At 36.9% G+C, this 23,633-nt stretch overlaps 1 protein-coding gene across 12 annotated transcripts in view; it reads left to right on the forward strand.

Annotated features, from left to right (window-relative positions):
* Positions 1-23,633, forward strand: part of LOC105490353 (TGF-beta activated kinase 1 (MAP3K7) binding protein 3) — a 67,630-nt gene that overhangs the window by 6,705 nt on the left and 37,292 nt on the right. For 8 of the 12 annotated variants that reach the window (XM_071088825.1, XM_011755869.2, XM_071088824.1 and 5 more), the window contains exons 2-5: positions 10,532-10,633; positions 14,472-14,557; positions 14,808-14,911; positions 22,602-22,793. In XM_071088825.1, coding sequence (XP_070944926.1) covers positions 22,692-22,793 — 102 coding nt within the window. In that variant the 5' untranslated portion in view covers positions 10,532-10,633; positions 14,472-14,557; positions 14,808-14,911; positions 22,602-22,691. Of the gene's footprint in view, positions 1-10,531; positions 10,634-14,471; positions 14,558-14,807; positions 14,912-15,592; positions 15,711-22,601; positions 22,794-23,633 lie in introns of all 12 variants that reach the window. The other 4 variants (XM_071088823.1, XM_011755864.2, XM_011755865.3 and 1 more) reach the window with 3 other exon arrangements.

Below are 23,633 nucleotides of genomic sequence, written 5' to 3' on the forward strand. Positions count from 1 at the left end.
TTGAAGTTTTCTGCACATACTCAAGGGCTAGGTGTTTCCTCTAGGGATGGCAAGTCCAGGGATTTATCTTGGCACTGAACTTTATAGGTTGAAATAAAAGGAGAGAGTCCTATTATAGTGGAAAGAACACTATGGTGATGGAGTTTAGGCTAAAGCATTTTTATAATTTAAAACTGTTTTCATGGGACTAAATGAGTTCGTTTATGCACTATTCACTTTTGATGGATTTGATTTCAAAATGACGAGTCATTCTTCCTATTAAAAGTGTTAAGCATACTTCTTGGATATAGAAGCTAATTGAAATGAATTGGAGAATTTAATTTTTTAGTACTCATCATAGTTATGATTGACTTAATAAATTAATATTAAGTTAGTATAATTAAATTTCAGTAATTTAGAACATTTGTTTATATGCGCTTTTAGAAAATCCTTGGTTTCAATTTGTGATAACAATAGAGTCTTCTTGTTTTTTTCAGGGATACCATATGTAATAGGTGCCATTGTTACTCTAACTTTTTGCACATGCCTTCAGTTTGATGTCAAAGTCATCATTTAATGTAAACAGCAAGTTATCTGTTAGGCTGCACATCATGAACTTTACTTTTAGAAAGTCTTATCTTTTATGCCACAGAAATAGCATTTGGCTATTAGTCATGGATGGCAAAGAAATTAATTTTGAGTTGTTTGGATAAAAATGTTTCAGTTGACTATAGTGTGTATTGAGGGACACTGCCAGTAAACAAACTCTTGGTAGGTGGAAATCCCCTAGAAGTTACAGAAAATTGGGAGGAGGTTAACTTAATTAAATAACTTGAATTGTTTAGACGTATTCAGAGCTTCTTATGACCTTGAACAAATCACCCAACTTCAAAGGACCTTGGTTTCTTCATTTGTAAAATTAGGGAGTTTGACTAGATGTGTAAATCTAGTTGTTAGTTAACTTCTAAGATGTAAAAACCCTCTTGTTTAACAAAAACCTGCAAGATCAAGTTGCTTATCTGAAATCTTTATGAATCAACACGAGTCACTAAGTCTAGATATAAGTCAGTTTATCAGTTGGGTTCAAATAGTTTCAAACCAATATTACTGTAAGTTTGAGAGTCACTAGTTGGTTTGACACCTCTTATATATTTTTGGTAATTAGTATGTTGCTTTTTAAAATTTTATTATCTGATTTTTGTGCTTTACCCTGAAGCAATGAACTTCAAACATTTTTGTCCTCATATTCCCTAAACAATTGTGAAAAATGTACTCCTTTACACTTAAAAAAAAACCCAAATAACCTTTTACTGAAGTTTAATATGCAGAAAGTACACAGAAAGTATGGTAGTGAACAACTCAGTGAATTTTCACCACCTGAGCACGCTTGTGTACTAGCACCCAGATCAAGAAATTCTTACCACCTTACCCCCCTCCAGCCCCACCTCCGCATATTTTCCTAACTTTTAACACCACAGGTTAGTTTTGCCTACTTTTATACTTTATCTAAATGGACTCTTTTGTCTCTGACTTCCTTTATGCAACATTGTGAATTTGAGATGTATTTATATTGTATGTAGTTGTAGACTGTTCATTCTCATTACTGTATATCATTCCACTGTATGAATAGATCATTATATATCATTGTTGATGGATATGTAGGTAGATCTCAGTTTGTGGAGAATGTCTTTGTGACCTTGGAGTAGGCAAAGATTTCTTCAACAGGGCTTTTCAAGAGTAATTATTTCTTTTACAGTTTAGATTGGATAAGGAATGGGAGAACTGGTTTATTGAAATATGAGCAGTTAATTTTTTTTTTAATGTTAATGTATAGTTAAAAATACTCTCTAAATCTCAGGGAGAATGTTAGTATTTTTAACTAAATCTTCCAGGTAACAGGTTTGTGCTTTCATGACTATTTTGGGAGGAATTCCTTCAAAAATGTGTCATGTACTTCCTTGTCTTTTTGACTTGCCGATTTGTAGGAGTTTTTTACTATATGCTGGAAATGAGCCCTTGCTGGTTGTAAATATCTTCTCCCACTGTGTGGCATGCTTTTTCTATTTCATGGTATTCTCATAAGATTACTTCAAGGTATTCTCTCATCTCCTAGAAGCTTTATTGTTTTGGCTTTCGCATATAGATCTAGCATATACCTGAAATTGATTTTGGTATATTGTGTGAGGTAGGGGATAATACTGTTTTTTCTTATATGGATAGCTAATTGTCCCAGCACACTATTTCCCTGCTATTTTCAGGAATCAAATGTCCATATATCTGTGGTTCTGTTTCTGTGCTCTCTGTTCTGTTCCTTTGGTCTGTTTGTCTCTACTTGTACTGATGCCACATTGTCTTGTTTATTATAGTTTTATCATAAAACTTGATATCTAGTAGAACAAGTTCTTCCACATTGTCCTTCGAAAGCATCTTTGCTATTCTTGACCCTTCGCACATTTCTTTGATTTTAGTGTCATCTTGTCATTTTCCACACACACCCACAAAACCTGTTGCTACTCTGATTGGAGCTGCATGGAATCTAGAGAGCAATTTGGGAAGAATTGACATCTTTATCATTTTCTGATTCATGAACATGATACACTACTCCATTTATTTAGGTCTTTAATTTCTTTCAGTAATGGTTGTGATTTTCTCCAGAAGATTGTTCACAACTTTTGAGAGTTTTATTTGTAGATATTTGATATTTTTGATATCGTAAATGTTTTTTATAGCCATTATTTTGTTTGTTTATATCTTTATAGTGACCTTGTATCTAACAGTTTTGCTAAACTTTTAGTTATGTATCTTTAGAGTATGTATTCGATCTTTTACTATGTATTCAGTCTTATCTGCAAATAAAGTCTTGTTTCTTCCTTTTGAAATGTTATACTTTTGTTTCTTATCTTACTGTACTGGCTAGTATTTCAATTATAATGTTGAAGAGAAGTAGTAATAGTGGCGCTATTGTCTTCTTTCCTTTCTTGAAAGGAAAACTTTGAACATTTCTCCATTAAATATGATGTTTAGTTTAATTTTTTTCTAGCTATCATCAGATTAAGAAGTTTTATTCTGTCCTTAGTTTGTTAGGAGCTTACATCATGAATAGATACTGGATTTTATCAAATGTTTTTCCTACTGTTAATATAGCCATAGGATATTCCTCAAGTTACATTATATTGATTGATTTCCTAATGCTAAATAAACTGCATTCCAGAAATAAACCCAGCTTGGTCAACATCACATTTTCCTCTAATTTTACTTTGGAATTTTAGATCTTTGTTCGTGAGTGGGGTTGGCCTGAAATTTTGTTTTTCTTGTGCTGTCCTTGTCAGGCTTTAGTAGCCTTGTAAAATGAGCTAAGGAAGATACCTGCTTTTTGATTCTCTGGAAGAGTTTAGGTTAAATTTGGTTTTATTTTTTCTTTAAATGCATGATAGAATTTAGCAGTGAAGCCATTTAGGCCTAGAATTTTCTTTGTGGGAAAGCTTTTAATTACAGATGCAGTTTTAAAAATACTAATAGTATTCTTCAAGTGTTTCTATTTTGTTAATCTCTGCCTTTATATTCATTATATTTTATATACCTTTTAAGGAATTATTTTGCTCTTTTTCTAACTTCTTGGGATGGGTAGGTAGGTGTTTATACCCTTGTTTCCTTCCTGACATACATATTTAAAGCTATACATTTCATTTTCAAGTATTGCTTTACCTGCATCCCATCATTTTTGAGATGTAATATTTTAATTATTTGACAATATTTTTAAATTCTCACTGTAATTTCTTTTTTTGATCCATGGGTTTTTTAAAAGTATATTTCTTAATTTCCAGTAATATGAGAATTTTCTGTGTATTTTTTGTATTTTGTTTCTGGCTTTAACACATTTTCCTTAGAGAATTTTCTTTGAGTGATTTCAATCTTTTAAAATGCCCTGGGACTTACTTTATGGTTCAGCTTGTGGTCAGTTTTTGCAAATATGTAAGCACTTGAAAAGTATATATTCTGCAGTTATTGGATATAGCATTCTATATATGCCCATTGATCAAGTTTGGTAATCATATTGTATCTCTGTCCCTACTAACTTTTTTGTCTTCTTATTCTTTTAACTACTGAGAGAGATATCCTTTCTTTCTTTCTTTCTTTCTTTTTTTTTTTTTGAGCTGGAGTCTTGCCCTGTTGCCCAGGCTGGAGTGTGCAGTGGTGCAATCTCAGCTCACTGCAACCTCTGCCTCCTGGATTCAAGCAATTCTCCTGCCTCAGCCTCCCACATAGCTGGGACTACAGGCACGTACCACCACTCCTGGCTAGTTTTTGTAATTTTTGTATTTTTAGTAGAGACGGGGTTTCACTATGTTAACCAGACTGGTCTCGAACTCCTGACCTCAAGTGATTCACCTGCCTTGGCCTCCCAAAGTGCTGGGATTACAGGCGTGAGCCACCACGCCCAGCCAAGAGATATCTTAAAATTTACCCCTGAGATACTAATGCATGTCTAATTCTCTGAGAAGTTTTGTCAACTTTTGCTTTATATATAATTTGAGTCCATGTTATCAAGTGCATACAGATTTAGTTCTTTATATTGTTCTGGTGAATTAAGCATTTCATCACTATGAAGGGACTCTTTTTAACTCTAGTGATCCTTTTTCTTTGATTCTGTTTTGTCTGAAACGAATACGGCAACACCATCTTTAATATAGCAATACCATCTTTATTTTAGCTAATGTTTGCATGATATATGTTTATCCTTTTACTTTTAACCTTTCTGTATTCTCATGTTTTAGATGGGTCTCTTGAAAGCAACATATATTTGTAGATTTATTTTTTAACCCAATCTGATAATCGTTCTTTTTTGAAACATTTGATTCATTTATACTTAATATAATTATTGACATTTTGGGGTTAAGTACAACATCACATTTTTATTCTACTAACTCTGTATTTCTTTTTCCCCCTGTATTTTTCTTTTATTTGACTGAGTATTTTTATATCGTTTTTCCTTTATTACTTCAGATATCACTTATTCATTTGTATTCTTTTTGTGATTACCCTAGCATTTATAGCACGTATTCTTCACTTATCAAAGTCTAGTGTTAACTGATACTTCTACCTTCCTCCTAGTTGAAGCAAGAATATTAAAGCACCTTAGTTCCATTTACCTACCTTGTAACATACATATTGTTGTCCTGTAATTTAATTTTCTGTATGTATTTTAAACCTTACAAGACATTATTATTTTATACAGTCAATATTCCTTTAGATTTCACATGCTTATTTGAACTTCATGGGTCTTCATTCCTTTCTCTATCTGTGACCTTCCATCCTGAGGCAGTTTTCTTTTGCTTCATTCGTAGTGAGGGTTTGCTGGAGATGAACTCTGTTTTTATTTGTCTGAGTCTGTATTTTAATTTTTTTCTTGAAGGATATTTTCTCCTATACTAGGTTGGCAGTTGTTTTCTTCATGCTCCTTGGAGATACACGGTCTTTTAGCTGCCATTTTTGTTGTTGAAAACTAAGCTGTCAATCTAACAGTTGCTTCTTTGAAAGTAATCTCCCCACCCCTGCCCCCGCTGCCCCTCCATCAGGATGCTTTAAAACTTTCCTTTGTCTGGTGGGAATTCATTAAGATTGTTACACATGTGGTTTGACAGGTTTCATCATTTTTGGAACATTTATTCAAATATTGCCTCTGCCCCATTCTGTCTCTTTTCCTTCTGAGATTCTGATTAACTCTTGGATATTAGACCTTTCTCACTGTATCTTCCAGGTTTCTTACCCTGTCTTCATTCTGAGCGTTTTATTTTCCCCCACCTATCTTTTGGTTCACTATCTCAACGGTGTCTATTGGCTGTTAGACCTGTTTATTGAATTCTTAATTTCGGTTTTTGCATTTCTCAGTAATAAAATTATTCTTTGCTTCTTTTAAAAATCTGCTGTGTAGCCAAGGCAAAACCCCATGTCTACAAAAAAAAAACAAAAACACAAAAAAAACAAAAATGAGCTGGGCATGCTGGTGCATGCCTGTAGTCTCAGCCACTCAGGAGACTGAGGTGGGAAGATCACCTGAGCCCCAGAGGTCAAGGCTGCAGTGAACTGTGATCACGCCACCACATTCCAGCCTGGGTGACAGAGTGAGACCTGGTCTCAAAAACACCCAAATTCTGCTGTGTCACATTTTATGATTTCTGGGTCATTGCTGAGGTTTTTAAGTTTGGCTTTCATCTCCTTGAACATAGCAAGCATAATTTAAAATCCATGTCTGATAATTCCAATACTTGGAGTCCTTCTGAATCTGTTGTGGTCATCTTATCTTGTTTCCTCGTGTACCTGATTGTCTTTAATTGCATGCTGGGCATTGTATTTGAAAAATTATTTGAAAAATCATTTGAGACCAAGGATGATAGTTTTTCAGAAAGGAGTATATGTGTGTGTGTACATCTGCTTAAGGGAATCCAGAAAATCCAGAGTTGCTTAATCAAATCTCAGCTTTGGAGACCTTCCTGAGCCAACCAGATGACTCAAGGCCACACTGCATTCAGTGTATGAACTGATTTATTGTGGTTCACCCTTATTTCTAAGGTGTAGCCCCTTCAGGGTCCCAGCCCGAAAGTGGGTGAAGAGGATTTTCCCTTTTGTCCTTCTGTTTTAGCTCTTTGACCCTTTTAAGAAAGCCATTTCTTATATTTTAACCAACCCTATTACTTGCCTTCAGATAGGGAGGTGTTTTGTTGGCTCTTTATGGGCAGGATTTTCTTAGAAGTGGCAGAGACTATCATTTTCTCTAAGACTTCAGACTCAGCCCTAGTTCTGTTTAAGCTTTGTTTTATATAGCTGTACTCACTTGTATAATTATATACATTTTTAAATTGAAAGGTTACATTGTATGTGCGTAAATATAAGTAAATTGTTTACTAAACACTCAACAATATTTTAAGTTTCTTCAACCTTGGTCAGTTGCTAGACCTTGACAATGGACAGGTTTATTTAAATTTCAGCTATGTCTGGAATGGCTCAAAATATGAAATCCCTCTTAATTGCTATTGAAATTAGCATGCATAATACCAACTAAAGTTTTTTCCTGTCATGGAAGAGAATACTTTTCTAGTTACACTTTTGCAGTCACAACTTCTGTCTTAGCATACCTGTATGTTGGTATAATATGTATCTGCCTTGTAAAATAGGAAAAAAAAAAGGCAATTCTGCTGAGATTCTTAGATTTCTGCCATATGAGAACCCTCAAACAACCTAATCAATGAACATTGTGTTTTACTAACTTTTTTCCTTCTATGTAAATTAATAACCCACAGCAGCCTTGTGAGGTAAGTATGTGATAGTTAGGTGTGATACTAAGCAAAGGATTAGGAAACAGGGCCCAAGAGGTTAAGTAACTTGTTGGTAGTCCCACACCTGGTGAATGGCATATGTTCTTTGTCTGTTACTATTACAACATTGTGTTTCAGCTATAATGGCCAGGTAACTCTTGCTTGCAGATGTTCACTGACTTCCCAGTTTTATCATGTTATGCTTTCTTCCTTCTGTAAGTCATATAATATCCTGACCCCATGACTCATGTCCTGAAGATTGAGACAATTAGGAGATTACTCCTTCATATCTCATCCTCACCGCCTCCCACCCCATTTCTAGAACATGGTACCACCAGCTCTGAAATTTAGCAACCTCTCTGCCCTGTTAGAAAGCTTGCTGTGTCACTAGTCCTTTCTCATCCCTACACATACAGTCCCTTTATCTCTTTTTAGACATGCCTCAATTTTTCCAGTTCTAAAAAGATGCGTCTTTGCTTCCCAGTTCATTTGCCGTCTTTCTTGGCACTCAAGGCTTCCTTTGTTGCTTCTCCAGTCACTCTTGAAGAAATCCTAGCCAGTTGTGTTTGCCTTATCCTTCTGAATCTTAAGAAGGGCAAAAAGCTTATCTGCCTTGTACTTCTTTCCCAGCAATAGAGTCAGTGCTCCTATACTTCTAGTGGTGATTCTGCTTCTGAATCCCCCTCATATCTCATTTTCAAATCATTGTTTTCAGCATCCAGCAACATCCTTGCTACTCACTTATAATGATAGCCTTGAACAATTATCTTACGTTAGGCCTGTGAATGTCAAATACCCTTGTTCATTTGTAGGTACTTGACATTTGAACGTTTTATTTGAACATTTCTAAATGTACACAAATGAAAAGTCCAATGAACCTCTGATGCTACAGTTATGTACGTTTTACCATACTAGTTTCATCTCCTTACTCCTCTTTTTTCCAAGAATTTAAGGCATAGCCAACACATAATTTCACTCCTCAATAATTTAATATATCTAAAACAACACATTTTCTTATATAGCTACAATGTTATTATCTTATACAGCACACCTAATAAGAATTCTTAATAGCATATACAATACAGTTGACCCATGAACAAAGCCAAAATTAGGAGTGCTGACTGCCTGCAGAGTCAAAAATCCACCTGCACTTTTGTTGTTGTTGTTGTTGTTTTGAGATAGGGTCTCACTTTGTCCCCCAGGCTGGAGTGCAGTGGCATGATCATGGCTCACTGCAGCCTCAATCCCCTGGGCTCAAGTGATCCTTCCACCTCAGCCTCCTGAATAGCTGGGACCATGAGCATGCACCACCACACCTGACTACTTTTTTATGTTGTTTTGTGGAGATACGGTCTCCTCATGTTGCCCAGGCCAGTCTTGAACTCCTGGGATCAAGGGATCCTCCCACCTTGCCTTCCCAAAGTGCTAGGATTACCGGCGTGAGCTTCTTTTGACTCCCCCAAAACTTAACTACTACTAGCCTGGTGTTGAACAGAAGCCTTATCAGTAATATAAACAATTAACACATGTTTTGTATGTTACATATATTATTGTATTCTTACAATAAAGTAAGCTAGAGAAAAGAAAATGTTAAAAATCATAGAAAAATATATTTCCTACTCATTAAGTGGAAGTAGATCATCATAAAGGTCTTCATCGTTGTCATTTTTATGTTGAAGAGACTGAGGAGGTGGAAGAAAAGGAGGGGTTGGTCTTGCTGTCTCAGGCATGGCAGAGGCAGAAAAAGGGGAGGAGGTGGAAGGAGAGACAGGCACACTTGATGTAACTTTTTTTTATTGAAAAAAATCCACATATAAGTAGACCCACATACTTCAAACCTGTGCCATTCAAGGGCCACCTGTACTTAGCCCATCCTTAAATTTCCCTAATCGTCTAAAAAAAATTCTTTTTTTATAGTTGGTTTCTTTGCAACAGGATCTACTCATTGTATTTGGTTATGCCCCTTAAGTCTCTTAATTCTCTTATAATTTATAACAATCCTGTCTGCTTTTTTTCATCCTCAGACTATCCCATTCTGGTGAAGTATTGTTTAACTTGTTTCTTTATCCTCTTATTTCATATGGACTGGAAATTAGATCTATGTACTTAATTAGGTTCAGAATATATTTTCTTGGAGGGGTGGGCAAGAGTGCTTGTGGTCACTTCATATTACATTACACCTGGAGGCATATATTGTCTGGTCATTTCACCTTAAGTGTTGTGAAGGTTCATCAGAGGGTTCAAGTGGTGACAGCTTGATCCCTTTGTGAAGCCCAACCTTTTACCTAATGCTTTTACCATCCATTGATTACCAGTGCATGAATTTAGTTATGTAATTAAAGGTTGCAAAATTGTGATTGTTCAATTTGGTCACTTCTGCTATTATTAGCTGAAATATTTATATATGGACAAACTGTTTTCTCATTCACAAGAGCTATTTGATTAACCTGAAATATGTAGTCATTTATTGAGTTGTTAAATGTATAACTCTATTATTTTACTAAGGTTTATGAAAACTTGATAACTTGAAGAAGTTAAAGCTATTCCTGAATGTTAGATTAGTGATTTTTGTGGGTTGGGTCATGGGGAAGGCCTTCTAATCCTGAGTGAACAGTTCTAATCCTATTGAGAAGAGGTAAGGTAACAGGGAAAAACAAACAAACAACAAAACAGAAGAAAAGATTGTATACTCTGGTCATTGTTGTGGGCTTGCAGTGCGAGTGTGGTGCTTACTTGGGGTATGGGAATTTTAAAAAGTTCCTTTACTTTACCAGAGACTAAATCAGACTCACCACGGAGTCCTTTAAATTTTAAAGACCTATGGCCCTAAAAGGGCCTCAGCACAGTTTTGCAATCAAATTCATTTAATTTTAATGACTAGTACATCTTGGGAAGCTGCAGGGACTCCTGATGGTTTTCCAGGGATGCAGCTAAAGCTCTTCTTGCTAGCTTTCTCTGAAGCTAAAATCTCAGGAAAGCTTTGTTCATCCCCTCTGCTGTTGTAAAGCTCTGCCTTAGGCACTCGAGGTGATGAGAGAGGAGCAGGGTGGCTCAGACAGTCAGGAAAACTATCTCTTAGTGTCAATTAAACATAAATTTCATTCACTGAAATTTCATGTAGTAAAATGGCTGCCTGCTTTTTCATGACCTTTTGTTCATACACTATATCACTTGCTCACACTGTTGTATTTAAAGCTTTCACAGTTTGAATCTTACCTCATTAGCCTTTTATTTTTTAGGATACTGTCTTCAGCCTTTTCTTCAAGTTTCTAACCGTGAATTGTGTTGTGTCAAACTGGATGAATTATCTTAGTTGAATTTTTACCAGTTGAAAATTGGAGGTAAGGAGTATATTTCTTTTTTGAAATTGAATCTATATTACTGTTAACATGTTTACACCCTCCCCTCCATTTATATTCCGTGTCCTTTGTGTATTTAAGAGCAAGGATGACAAAAGATGTCCAAGTGATTTCATGTGCTTAGATTTAGGCCCTAAGTCAAGACCCTAAGAGCAGCAGCTGCTACTGCTACTACTAGTGCTAGTACTACTACTGCTGCTAGTGGGAGTTATAAATTCTTTGGACAATTCATTTGCTATTAGAAACTTCACCAGAAAATAGAAGGGTAATTTAGCAGTTTATTTTGAATAAAAGGGGCTAATCCTACTCAGGTGCCAGATCCCCAGCATTAGAGCTGGTGGAGATTGAAAGATCTGCCCCAAGAAATAACAAGATGTGTGTGGGATATACAAATCTTCCAACTTCCTAGTTTTTGTAATCTTTCTTATTCTCAAATCCATGTTGAATAACTGAATTAAGCAGATGGTAAATACAATATTATGAACAAATAAGGGTATAATTTTGTTAGTGGTATTGTAACCATAATTCTTGCTTTGAACCATTGGTAGATCTGTATCAGGAAAGACTACATAACAGTATCAGTTGTGATTTCTAGACAGTTTATCTTTCTACCTTATGAAAATGTTCCCACTTTTTTTAACATCTGTTTCCTAGTATAATAACACACACGGGTATGTGCTGTGAATTAAGTACTTAGGCAAGATGTTGTGACACCTGTTTAATAATCTTGGCTTTTAACAAGTTTTAAAATCCCTCCAGCCTTTAGTTATCTTCTTGTGTGAAGTGTTTGTATTTGGGTTGAGTTCAGGGTTTCTCGGATTTGGCACTATTGGCATCTTGGGCTGGATAATTTTCTGTTGTCAGGGGCTGTCCTGTGCAGTGTAGGATGTTTAGCAGCATCTCTGGACTCTGCCTGTCAGATGTCAATAGCACCTTTCCTCAGTATGACAACCAAAAATATCTTCAGACGTTGCCAAATGTCCCTTGCAGAGCAAAGTCACCCCTGGTTGGGAACTACTGGGTTAGATGATGTGGAGTTTCTTCCAGCTTTATTATTCTATAGTTTTTATTTTAAACAAAAAAACCTATTTTTTGTAATCAAGCTTAAATGTCGTCTCTTCCCTGAAGCTTTCCTCAGCTCTCCTTCTCTTTGTTCTACCTTCATTGTTTCTTTTTCTGACTACTAATTATGGAACTCACCCCACTCTATTATAACTGCCAGTGTGTTTCTCTCACTACGAGGACATGGGTCTTCAGTATCGCCAAGCTTAGATTGTATTAAATGAATGGGCAATGCATTAGAAATTGTTTAGTTAATGATTATAAATGGCATTTCTGTTAATCTTTCAAACTCTTCCACTAGGAAATTCCCATAGTTGTGATCTTGGATTTCAGGGTTAATGAGACTGATTATTCATTTTTTAAAAAAATCTTTTAAATATATTATAAGGCAGGAGCCTCCTATATGTATGTGAGGATGCTACATGAACACATCTAGGCTGCACTTGAGAGAAATCACACAGAAATTCATAACGTGAAGAGTTAAGTCATTTCAACTTTCATATCTAGAGGGTTTCTCCAGTACCTCCACTTTGCTTCTTAATCAGAAAGCTTCCATCTATTCAGAAAAAGGTAACAAGGAAAGTAGTAATATTTTTCCTTATATAACCTAAAATATATCACCATATTTGAAGTCACTATTTCTCAAACCCACAGTAAGAAATACATTTTAATCGTGATCTAGTACATATGCACATACCTGAAACAAGTTTTTTGAATTAGTATTTGCCATTACTGTGTGTGAAACACTTTGATATTTTCTGTTTTTTCTTTTCCCTGATAGTCATCACCTAGTATATTTGTTATACAATTCATTAATAGGTCAGAACCCACCATTAAAAAAACACTGTTCTAAGTAATCTCTTTAAGTAATAAAATGTGCAGATGATCTGCCTCTGGCATATGTCACCAATAGGTTATTCTGTCTTTCTTTTAAAATAACGTCATTTAGGAATTGATGCAACCAAGACCTTAAAACACCTTAACCAGAGCATATTAGATTTCCAGTTATTTTCAAGGCCTATATTTTCTCATTTATATTGAATATTTAGTGTGTATAAGGCACTGTAGCCAAAAGAGCATGTTTGGTTCTTGTTCTCAAGATTTATAGTGAAAAATCCTAGAGGAGACTAAAAAGTTAATATACTAAATGTTGAAAGTGATAATCCACACACAGTGAATTTTATAGGCATTTACGAAAGGGAGAAAACTTTATAGGCATGTAGGAAGGGGTTAACATAAATGTGGGATGGCAAAAAACAAACAAAAGGCCGGGCGCAGTGGCTCACGCCTGTAATTCCGGTGCTTTGGGAGGCCAAGGTGGGCAGATCACCTGAGGTCAGGAGTTTAAGACCAGCCTGGCCAAAATGGTGAAACCCCATCTCTACAAAAATACAAAAATTAGCCAGGCATGATGGAGGGTGCCTGTAATCCTAGCCACTCGGGAGGCTGAGGCAGGAGAATCGCTTGAACCCAGGAGGCGGAGGTTGCAGTGAGCCAAGATCGTACCACTGCACTCCAGCCTGGGCGACAGAGCGAAACTCCGTCTCAAAGGAAAAAAAAAAAAATGTGGGGTGGATTTTGCATTGTTGTATCAGAAAGTAGAAAAAAAATTACACATGGTAGAAGCAGCATTCATGTCAGTGCACAGTGCTTCTTGCTCATACTTGAAGTTCATTTTTTTTTTGATAAAGTAACTGAGAAATTAAAAAATAAGAAAGTTTGGTAAACTGCTAAATTAAATATATGATATAAACAGGGTATGTTATTTTAGCTCTACTGTGGTTGTAAAATGAAGTTTACTCAGGAGCTCAATTAGAAACTTGTGTGTATGATAGCTCTGATAAAAGCCAATATATGCCCTAAAATGATAATATTAACATTGAATTACTAGGTTTACTGAGAATGCAGATAATCTCTAAATGGGGAGAGTGCTCATCTGTCAAAATAAGTGAATAAGGTTACTATTTCTCTCTCTCTCTCTCTCTCTCTCTCTCTCTCTATATATATATATATATATATGTAGTTTTTCACAGACCAGAAACAGGATTTATAATAGAGGTAGCATTTTTCAAAAAGTTATACACACTGTATGCTATGCAATTAAAAATCATGTAGGCTGGGCATGGTGGCTCACACCTGTAATCCCAACACTTTGGGAGGCCCAGGTGGGCGGATTGCTCGAGCCCAGGACTTTGAGACCAGCATGGGCAATATGGTGAAACCCTGTCTCTATAAAAAATAAAAAAATTAGCCAGGTGTGGTGGTGTACACCTATAGTCCCAGCTACTTGGGCAGCTGAGATGGGAGGATCACTTGAGCTTGGGAGGTTGAGGCTGCAGTGAGCCGTGAGTTTGCCACTATACTCTAGCCTGTCTCAAAAAAAAAAAAAAAAAAAAAAATTATATGCATGCTTCATAGGCCTGGGCTTAATCCTCTCTTTTCTAAATAGAATGGAGGCTCAGGATGCTAAGTCAGAACCAGGTGTTGACTTAAGAAAATAAGTAGTGGACTTGTTTTTCTTTTTGAACTTCTGCTGTCTTCTGTGGGATAATGTAGAATTTACTTGCTGTAGAAGATATTTAAAGAAAAGAAGATTCAGCTTGTAAGGATACTTGGGAAAGAGCCAACCTGCCCTGAAAGTGTGGTCTAGCATCCTGTCTGCTGTTACTTTGAGGCACCAGAAGTCTACTAGTTTTTGTTACTTTCCATATTGAGTTGGGAAGTTAGCAAAAAGATAACCATCTTTTCGTTTTCTCAGATTTTATAGACTACTGAAAAGAAGTTGCTTTCAGAGCTGGAGATGTGAATAAAATTTCTGTGCCAGGGTTGATAAACCATCTTGAGGTATATTTTTTTTCTATTTTTAAATAACTATATTTTTTAGAACAGTTTTAGTTTTACAGAAAAATTGAGAAGATGGTACAGGGAGTCCCCATATACCCTGCACTCCGTTTCCCCTATTATTAACAGCTTACATTAACATGGTACATTTGTTACAATTAGTGAACCAATATTGAAACATTATTATTAACTGAAGTCTGTACTTTATTCAGATTTCCTTAACTTTTACTAAACATGTTTTTCTCTCTTTCAGGATTCCATCCAGGAAACCCCATCACAGTTGGTTGTTATGTCTCCTTAGACTCCTCTGGGCTGTGACAGTTTCTCAGACTTTTGTTTTTGAGGAGTACTGATGAGGTATTTTGTAGACTATCACTCAATTGGGATGTGTCAGATGGTTTTCTCGTGGGTAGAATGGGGTTATGGGTTTTGAGGAGGAAGACCACAAAGATAAAGTGCCACTCTCACATTCTCATCACACCATGCAAACAGTCCATACTATCAACTTGACTTATCACTGTTGATGTTGACCTTGATCACCTGGCTGAGAACGTGTTTGTTAGGTTTCTTCACTGTAATCTTTTTTTTTTTTTAAACACCTCTTTCCTGTATTGTGCTCTTTGGAAAGCAGTCACTGTGTGCAGTCCACACTGAAGAGGGGGGAGGTTATGCTCCACCTCCTTGAGGTGAATTATCTATGTAAATTGTTTGGGATTTCTGCGTGGGAGGCTCCCCCCAACCCTCATTTATTTATCATTCATTCATTTATTCAGTCATTTCTTTATATCAGCATGGGCTCATGGCTATTTATTTTATACGTTGGGTTATAATACAATACTACTTTATTTTGGTGTTCAAAATTTTCCAGCTTTGACCATTGGGAGCGCCTTCAGTTGGCTCCTGTGTCATTTTGACATGCCCTCATCATCATGGGATTTTGATTTTTTAGTACTTTCTTACTTTCTGGTACTACAAGATGCTCCAGGCTCATCCTATATATTCCCTGCCCCAGTTTTAGAATCATCCATTTCTCCACAGGGCCTTGGTTCCCTTTATTAAAGAGAGAATGCAATTAGAAATCAAGATCTGGATTCTGGGTGTGCTCATTACTCCTGGGGTATTGTTGCCTCTGTGTCCTCTCAGCTGAAATTTCTGCGTATGTAGTCTCTATATATTTATGCATATTTATAAATATTCTTGTGTATAAGTTTAATGTGGCAGCTAACAAACATTCTTTGTGGGGGCTGTTAAGTTTAAATTAAATATGAATATATTGTTTCTGGAGGCCATATTTAAATTGAAAATGTTTTTGAGGATTATTTTAATATAAATATTTCAGTCTTATAGTATATCTCTTGAGACTATAACAGAATATGAGATAGATGCAGTGAATATGTGACTATTTCAAAATGGTTTCTATTGTAATAAAAATCCTATAGGATGACTGTTTCATAAATTATTTAGAAGGCCTAATTTAGGGGAAATAATAACTATCGTATTCCTCTCTCCCTTGTTATTTGGTAGCACCTTTACATGTATGCATTAAAAATCTTGAAAAATGGAACTCTTATCTCTGCCAGTAAAATATCATTTGTTATGCCTCAATATTAGCCACTTTTTATTACTGTTTAACTTGAATAATTCACACTCTAGTATAAAAACTTCTGTTTTAAAAGCAAGGTTTGGTTTAAACTGTTGTTAAGAGTTATGACATCATCAGAGTCTTACCAGGTAGCCAGTAGTACGGAAGAATAATGGTTAAGAGCATAACCTTAAATTTGTATCTTAGTTTTGCTACTGGCTGACTGTGTAACCACAGGCAATTTATTTGCCCTCTCTGAACTTCAAGTTTACTTATTTGTAAAATGTGGATGATAATATTACCTCTCATGGAAGTATTTTGGGGATTAAATGAGGTAAAGCACTTAGCACAGTACTTGGTACACAGATACGGCTCAATAAATGTGATCTAAAATCAAAACCTCCAAAGCAGCAAAAAAATGGGTGAAAGCTTGAAAGCTTTATACTCATATACATACTGTGTTTTGTTCAACAATTATTACTGGGCCAGACCAACCAGAAAAATTAATGATTCTTTTATTTTGCAATCCTAAAATTCCTCTCAAGACAAGGCTAACTTTTCTTCAAACCTGGGAAATGCTCACTCACCTCATTACCTTAATATGCTAGCAGTGGCTGTCAGCCCAAGAAAGTATTGCCTCTCTAGAGGCCACTTGGGGGTGCTACTGAGATTTTATGGGAGGGGCCAGGATGCTAAATACCTTTCATTGCCTGGAATAGTCTTGCATGACAAGGAATTCTTGTGCCCCAAATTATTGCATCAATAGTATGCCGTTGAGACACACTAGAGTACACTGATACTTACCGTTGTATCTTTAAACCTTTCTGCAGAACACATTTTGGGTGTCACAAACCCAGGAGATACCTAGATGGGTGAAGCAAGGCCAGGCTGCAGTGCTTGGGACCAGCTAGGGAGTATAGGAACTAGGCAAACTGTCCTTTCTAAAAGGGGAGTGGTACCTTAGCTTCAGCCAGTTGTTGCCTGCAGTTGCTAGATCATGTGATTTTTCAGAGAAAAGCTAGATATGTAAATTTTTATGTGAAATCTCCCAGCTTTTTTTTTTTTTTTTGAGATGGAGTCTCGCTCTGTTGCCCAGGCTGGAGTGCAGTGGCCAGATATCAGCTCACTGCAAGCTCCGCCTCCCGGGTTTACGCCATTCTCCTGCCTCAGCCTCCCGAGTAGCTGGGACTACAGGTGCCCGCCACCTTGCCCAGCTAGTTTGTTTTGTATTTTTTTAGTAGAGACGGGGTTTCACCGTGTTAGCCAGGATGGTCTCGATCTCCTGACCTTGTGATCTGCCCGTCTCGGCCTCCCAAAGTGCTGGGATTACAAGCTTGAGCCACCGCACCAGGCCAGTCTCCCAGTTTTAAATGTAGCTCAACTTAAAACAACACTGCGGCGGCCAAACCAGGCAAATCTGTGGGCTGAATTCATTGCACAGACCATTGGTTTTACTACCTCTGATACAACTGTTTTAGGAAGTGACCTAAAATTCTGACAGAGGTAAAACACTCTGGGCCATAATGGCACCACCCTGTTTGTTTGCTGAGCTCAGAAAAAAACTGTGGAAACAAAGCACTAGATGTCGACATCATTTTCTAGAGTGTGGGGAATTGTGGCATTAGAGCAGAGCTCTGGGGGAGCTTCCTCTCTGATTGGGAGAAGCAATTCTGTTGGGAGACATCCTAGCAACTGCTTTTTCAGGAACAGAAACCACTGTGCCTTGTGTTACCAGCAGTCTTGAATTAGGGAGGTAGCTGCACCACTGAAGGAAGCCTCTGATTCCACTGCTAAGCATAGCATCTGGGCCCCATAGTGTGTCTTGCCTTTCAGAAAAAAATCCTCACAAAGCTGACATGCATTAAAGGCTTAAAACTCTGCAGAATCTCTTGGTTCATGTGGCCCCTGAACTGTGTGATGATCATAGGGTTTATGTCTTTAGTATTTCTTCTTTCTTGATCTAGGGTTACCGCCTACACAGCTCCACAATCCACAGCTGTGGCCATCTGGACTTTAGTGGGAGTGTTTCAAGGGTATCCCAGGAGTTTGGTCATGCCTGAGCCTAGCCTGTACAGTTTAGATACTGCTTGAGTCCTCTGTCTGGTTTTAAAGTGACAAATCATCATTCAGCGCTTATTGTATTAAGCCCATTATAATGTTAAGAAACAAACTCAATGTGTATTTTGCTTAGTAGTTGTTGCCTACATTGATATATATGGACAAGAATAGATTATATGCTTTGATCTGCATGGTAGCCACATCTATAATATGACACTATATGACAGTGTTTTCTATTGGATTAAATATAAAAGTACAGTGTAATACTTTACTGTAAAACTTTGTGTTTTTAAAGGAAACTGACTATATTAGGCCATTCTTACATCACTGTAAAGAAACACCCAAGGTAGGGTCATTTCTAAAGAAAAGAGGTTTAATTGGTTCAGGATTCTACAGGCTGCATAAGCATGGCACCAATATCTGCCCAGCTTCTGGTGAGAGCCTCAGGAAGCTTAACAATCATGGCAGATGGTGAAGCAAGAGCAGGCATGTAACATGGCGAGAGCGGGAGCAAGGCGGGTGGGGGAGAGGTCCTAGAGTTTTAAACAATCAGATCTTGAGTGAATGGAACAAGGACTCACCTAGGATGGTGCTAAACCATTCACAAGGGATCTGCCCCTATCATCCAGTCACCTCCCATCAGGCCCCACCTCCAATGTTGGGAATCACATTTCAACATGAGATTTGGAGGGGACAAACATCTAAACTGTATCACTGACTTAATTTATTGGCTGGAATATTTTCTATTTGTAAACAGAAAGCCTCCCAGTGAGCAAAATGGAAATTGCTTTTTTAAAGTATTTTAACATGATATAGTTATCAAAAAATTAAGTTTGAGTGTTATATATTACAGTGAAATACTAAATGATTATTCATGTCAATTAGTGCTTATGTGAGTGAATGTTTGTACAGGGCAGAGTGCTAACCACTATTAAGATTACATACATAATCCCTTAAGGGAGGATATGTGTTTACCAGTTTAGATTCCTATTTGTTGTGAAAAGTCAGTCTATTAATCATCTTTTCAGATGGTAGCCATTTTTGTAAGCTGTTGGCTTCCATTTGAAAGATGCTTTCACATGTTTTTTCAAAGGCAAGTATTTATAACCATTTTTTCAAAAGGCATTTTCTTCTTGTGTGTTTAAACAGCTAACTTATTTGTACAAGAATTTTTTCCTTCCCTCTCAGTCGTCCACCTCACCACACACCTTTAGCTCCCTATTTGAATGATAAACTTAATGAGGGTTTGCTCCTTAGCCAGTCAGAGAAAGGCACTCATAATTAGAAATGCTCTGATACCTACTAGTGACACAGTAGAAAGAACACAGACTTTGGAGAAGGCAGGCATGGATTTGAGTCATGATTCTGCCGTATGTTCATTCTTTGAGTTCATTTTCTTATTTGTAAAATGGAGATAATCATAACTACCTTTGAGGTACCAATAAATGGTAGCTAATAATAGTGATAAAAATAATGGTAACCTTGGATTCAGTAGCATCTGAGGTTTCTGAAGGCTCTGACAAAGCTAGGTGAGAGCTGGCCGCTCTCAAGATCTCTGAAGTATATGGAGCCTATGCTTTTGACACGTGAAGCCTGTCTGTCCTTGTTTTGATCCTTCTTGCCTTTTCTTCTATCTCATAAAAAAGACAATGGTATTGCCCTTGTATTTTAAAGGCTTGTAAGTAAGGTTGGGAAATGAATAAAACCGTTTTTGGGAGCCACTGGGAAAGCTGGAGTTAGGCCTTTGGCTGCTTCAGAAGCTCTTTATTGAAGGTTTGATTAAATAGCCATGAACTGTTCTGAATGTAGTTTAGCACCTCAAATATTGGGATCACTTCCTGTTAGGAAAACTGTTATTTCTGTAAATACAAGCAGATTTGATGAGTTAAGGTCATCCCTACCATTAAATTCAGTGAATTCCTTTTTTCTCCCCATTTCTCCTAATAAATATTTATTGAACACCTAGCCTGTGCTAGGCCGTGTGCCTACTTGATTGTATACCCTAAAAGGAGATGCTGAATTAAGGAATCTAAGAGTTCTAGGTTGTTGCCTATTATTTAAATGAAGATCCTAAAGCCTTAGAGCTGCACTGTCCAGTAAAGTAGCCACTAACTACAGGTGGCTACTGAGCACTGGAAATGGGACCAGTGTGAATTAAGATGTGCTGTAAGTATAAAATATACACTGGATTTCAAAGATATCATTTGAAATATATATATAAAATAACAATGATTTTATGTAGGTTACATTTAAAACAATATTTTTGACATAGGTTAAATGTTACAATTAATTTCACCTGTTTAAGTTGGCCACTAGAACATTTCTAATTATACATATGACTCACATATTTTTACTGGACAACGCTGCCTTAGAGCCTCAGTGACTTGGTAAGATTATACATCTAGCTAGGGCTCCTTTGGCCAGTGGAAATTAGAAATTGCTTTACTGTGAAAATGGAAGATAGATAATTCAAACCCCATTCAGAAAAAAGTTAAATTAACACTAAGGACTTTGAAACATTTTAAATCCTGGATTGTTAATCTGGTAGAATCTCTTAGTATTTCAGATTTGGGATTTTCAACAGGGACAAACTGGAAAAATATACCCATTGATTTAGTAGCCTAAACCAATTTTTTTCCCTAAGCGTTCACAAGTTACCCTATATAGGTGACTCCACTCCCTCGATATTTGCTGGGTGGGGGATGGCAGGAGATGGGGGGACAAGATTCATCTAAAAGGCTTGTCTATATATTTTTGAGTATGAATATTGTTTTATCCAAATCTATCTTATTAGGTAGATTGATTTAGTATAGTGAAATTGATTCATCATTTAACAATACTTGAGTAGATATGGGGTTGGGCTCTGGAAATATAGTGGTGAACAAGGCACAGACCTTGAGTAGAGCTACAGGCTTTTGTTTGGTTAGCTGGTTTTTGTTTTCATTTTTACTTTTTATTTGGAAATAATTTTAAACTGACAGGAATTATGAGAATAAAAATAGGAGAAAGAACACTGTATACCCTTTACCCAAATTCACCTATTAACATTTTCCTGTTTGCTTTATAGTTGTCTGTGCACACAGGTATGTGTGCATGTACACGTTTGTATGTACACACACGTACATATTTTTTTTTCTGAACTATTTGGGAGTAAGTTGCATGCCCTTTACCACTGAATGCTTCATTGTCTAATACCTAAAAATAGGAATATTCTCTTATGTAACCACAGCACAGTTATCAATTCAGTAAACAGGAAATTCAGTACATTTATTGATACAGAATACTTCTGATCTACCGTCAACATTTCACTTCGGTTAATAGATCCACTCATTTATTTTATAACAGTTTTCCCTTTTAGTATAGGATCCAATCTAGGATCAGGTAAAAGATTTAGTTGTCATGGCTCTCTCTTTTTTAACCTGGGACATTTTTCAAACCTTTGTCTTAAAATGACATTTCCTCCCCCCACCCTTTTTTATAGAAAAACCGAAAATGAGAAATGTTCTATTTCCTCATGATTAGTTTCAGGTTTTGCATTCCTGACTATAATACTATAAAATGATGTGTTCTTCTCATGGTGTCACATCTGGAGGCCTATGCAGTCCATCTGGCCCTCATTGGTGATGTTCATTTTGATCACCCAGTCAAGATGTTGTTCAATTTGTCCACTGTATAATTAAATTTTTCCCCTTTGCAACTAATAAGCTTTGGGTACACAATTATAAAACTGTGTGTACTTCCTACTCTTTGTGCAGATTTTCCCCTAGATTTAGCATCCATTGATGATACTTGCTTGAAGCAGTCTCTATACTATGATGACTGCAAAATGATTTTTCCAGCTCCAGCACTCCTGCATGTTTACCGATTGGATTTTACTGTAAGCAGGGACTTCCCTTCTCCCCTATTTTTGTATGTATGTATTTAGCTATCTTCATTGATACGGATGCACGGCTCCCTCTTTTCTACAGGTTTATAACTCATTACTGTCTTCTATTATTTTGGTATTCAAATTGTTGCAAATGTGGCCAGTGAGTGCACCTCTTCAAGTTGACTTCCAGGTCCTTATATGTTCCCATCACTTCTTGAGTACATCCTCACTGTCTGTAATAATGAGCTATATTCCAGGTGGGGCTTCAGGTTTTTTTGTTTTTTTTTTAAATAGGTGACAGCTTTAGGTGCATAGATGGTTTCAGTATAGTGTGTTTAGTGTTCCTGTGAGGGTAAGCAAAGCCTGCTTTGGCAGCATCATGGAGGGGAGAGGCAAGGCAGCAGGACTAAGACGGGGAGGGTCAGTGGAAGCCTCCTTAGAGGAGATGCCACCACTACTGAGTTGTACAGGATCAATAGGAATAAAGTGAAATATGTAACTAGACTTAACCATACTTTTTTTTTTTCTTTTTTAAATAGAAAATGACTGTGGTGCTAGAAGATCATCACTTTTGGAAAGCCAGTTAACATCCATTTCCTAAGAGAAACTTGGCCACCATTTGCTCTGGCATGGCGCAAAGCAGCCCACAGCTTGATATTCAGGTTCTCCATGATCTTCGACAACGTTTCCCTGAAATTCCAGAGGGCGTGGTGTCTCAGTGCATGTTACAGGTAAGTTACCTACCAGTGATAATGATATTAAGTTTTAGTTTTTCCTATTAGAGCTGGTGATGTGTGATGTAATTAGAACCCAGTTATGTTTTCTTTGTGTGTGTGTGTATGTGTGGTCGGGGGGAACATTTAGAGCAGGATTTCCCCTCAAACTTGGCACTGTTGACAATCTATCCTGGATAATTCTCTGTTGTGGGAGTCTGCCTTGTGCATTGTAGAATTACTAAACATTCTAGGCATCCGAGGCCTCTACCCAGTAAATACCAATAGCTTCCCCGCAGTTGTGACAACTGAAAATGTCTTTAGACATTGCCAGATGTCTCATGGGAGGCAAAATCTCCCACCATTGAGAACCACAGATTGGAGAGTAAAAGCAGGTAGCAACAAGAAAAACAGATTCTCCTTATGTTTCACTTTTTGAAGATTTTGGGTTGTACTATCAGTCCCTCAGTCCTTAGAGTTGAATTTTGAATCTCAAATTTATCGTTTTAACTTCTTAGACTATACACTTTTGAGTCTTTTTTTTTTTAAGTCTGTAGATAATCCACTCCTTGTTTTTCTAATGCTAAATCCTTACTGATATCTAATTTTAAATGTAAGCCCACTTTAAATGTAAGCCCACTTTCACTCACATTACCTTTGTCTTGCTATGTGTCTTACATTGAATCTCTCATCTCTAAGATAGAATGTGTCTTTCCCACTCAGGGGACAACAGAGAAGTAGGCCTACCACTTCCCCTGTCCCACTGTCCCCTTGTTGTGTTTTATGTCATCCTTCACAGGATCGTAGTGTTTTGAGTTATGGAACTTACCTATTTGCTTAACTGTGGGCAGCACTACT

Source organism: Macaca nemestrina, chromosome X (genome assembly GCF_043159975.1).
Source record: "Macaca nemestrina isolate mMacNem1 chromosome X, mMacNem.hap1, whole genome shotgun sequence".
NCBI classification, from domain to species: domain Eukaryota; kingdom Metazoa; phylum Chordata; class Mammalia; order Primates; family Cercopithecidae; genus Macaca; species Macaca nemestrina.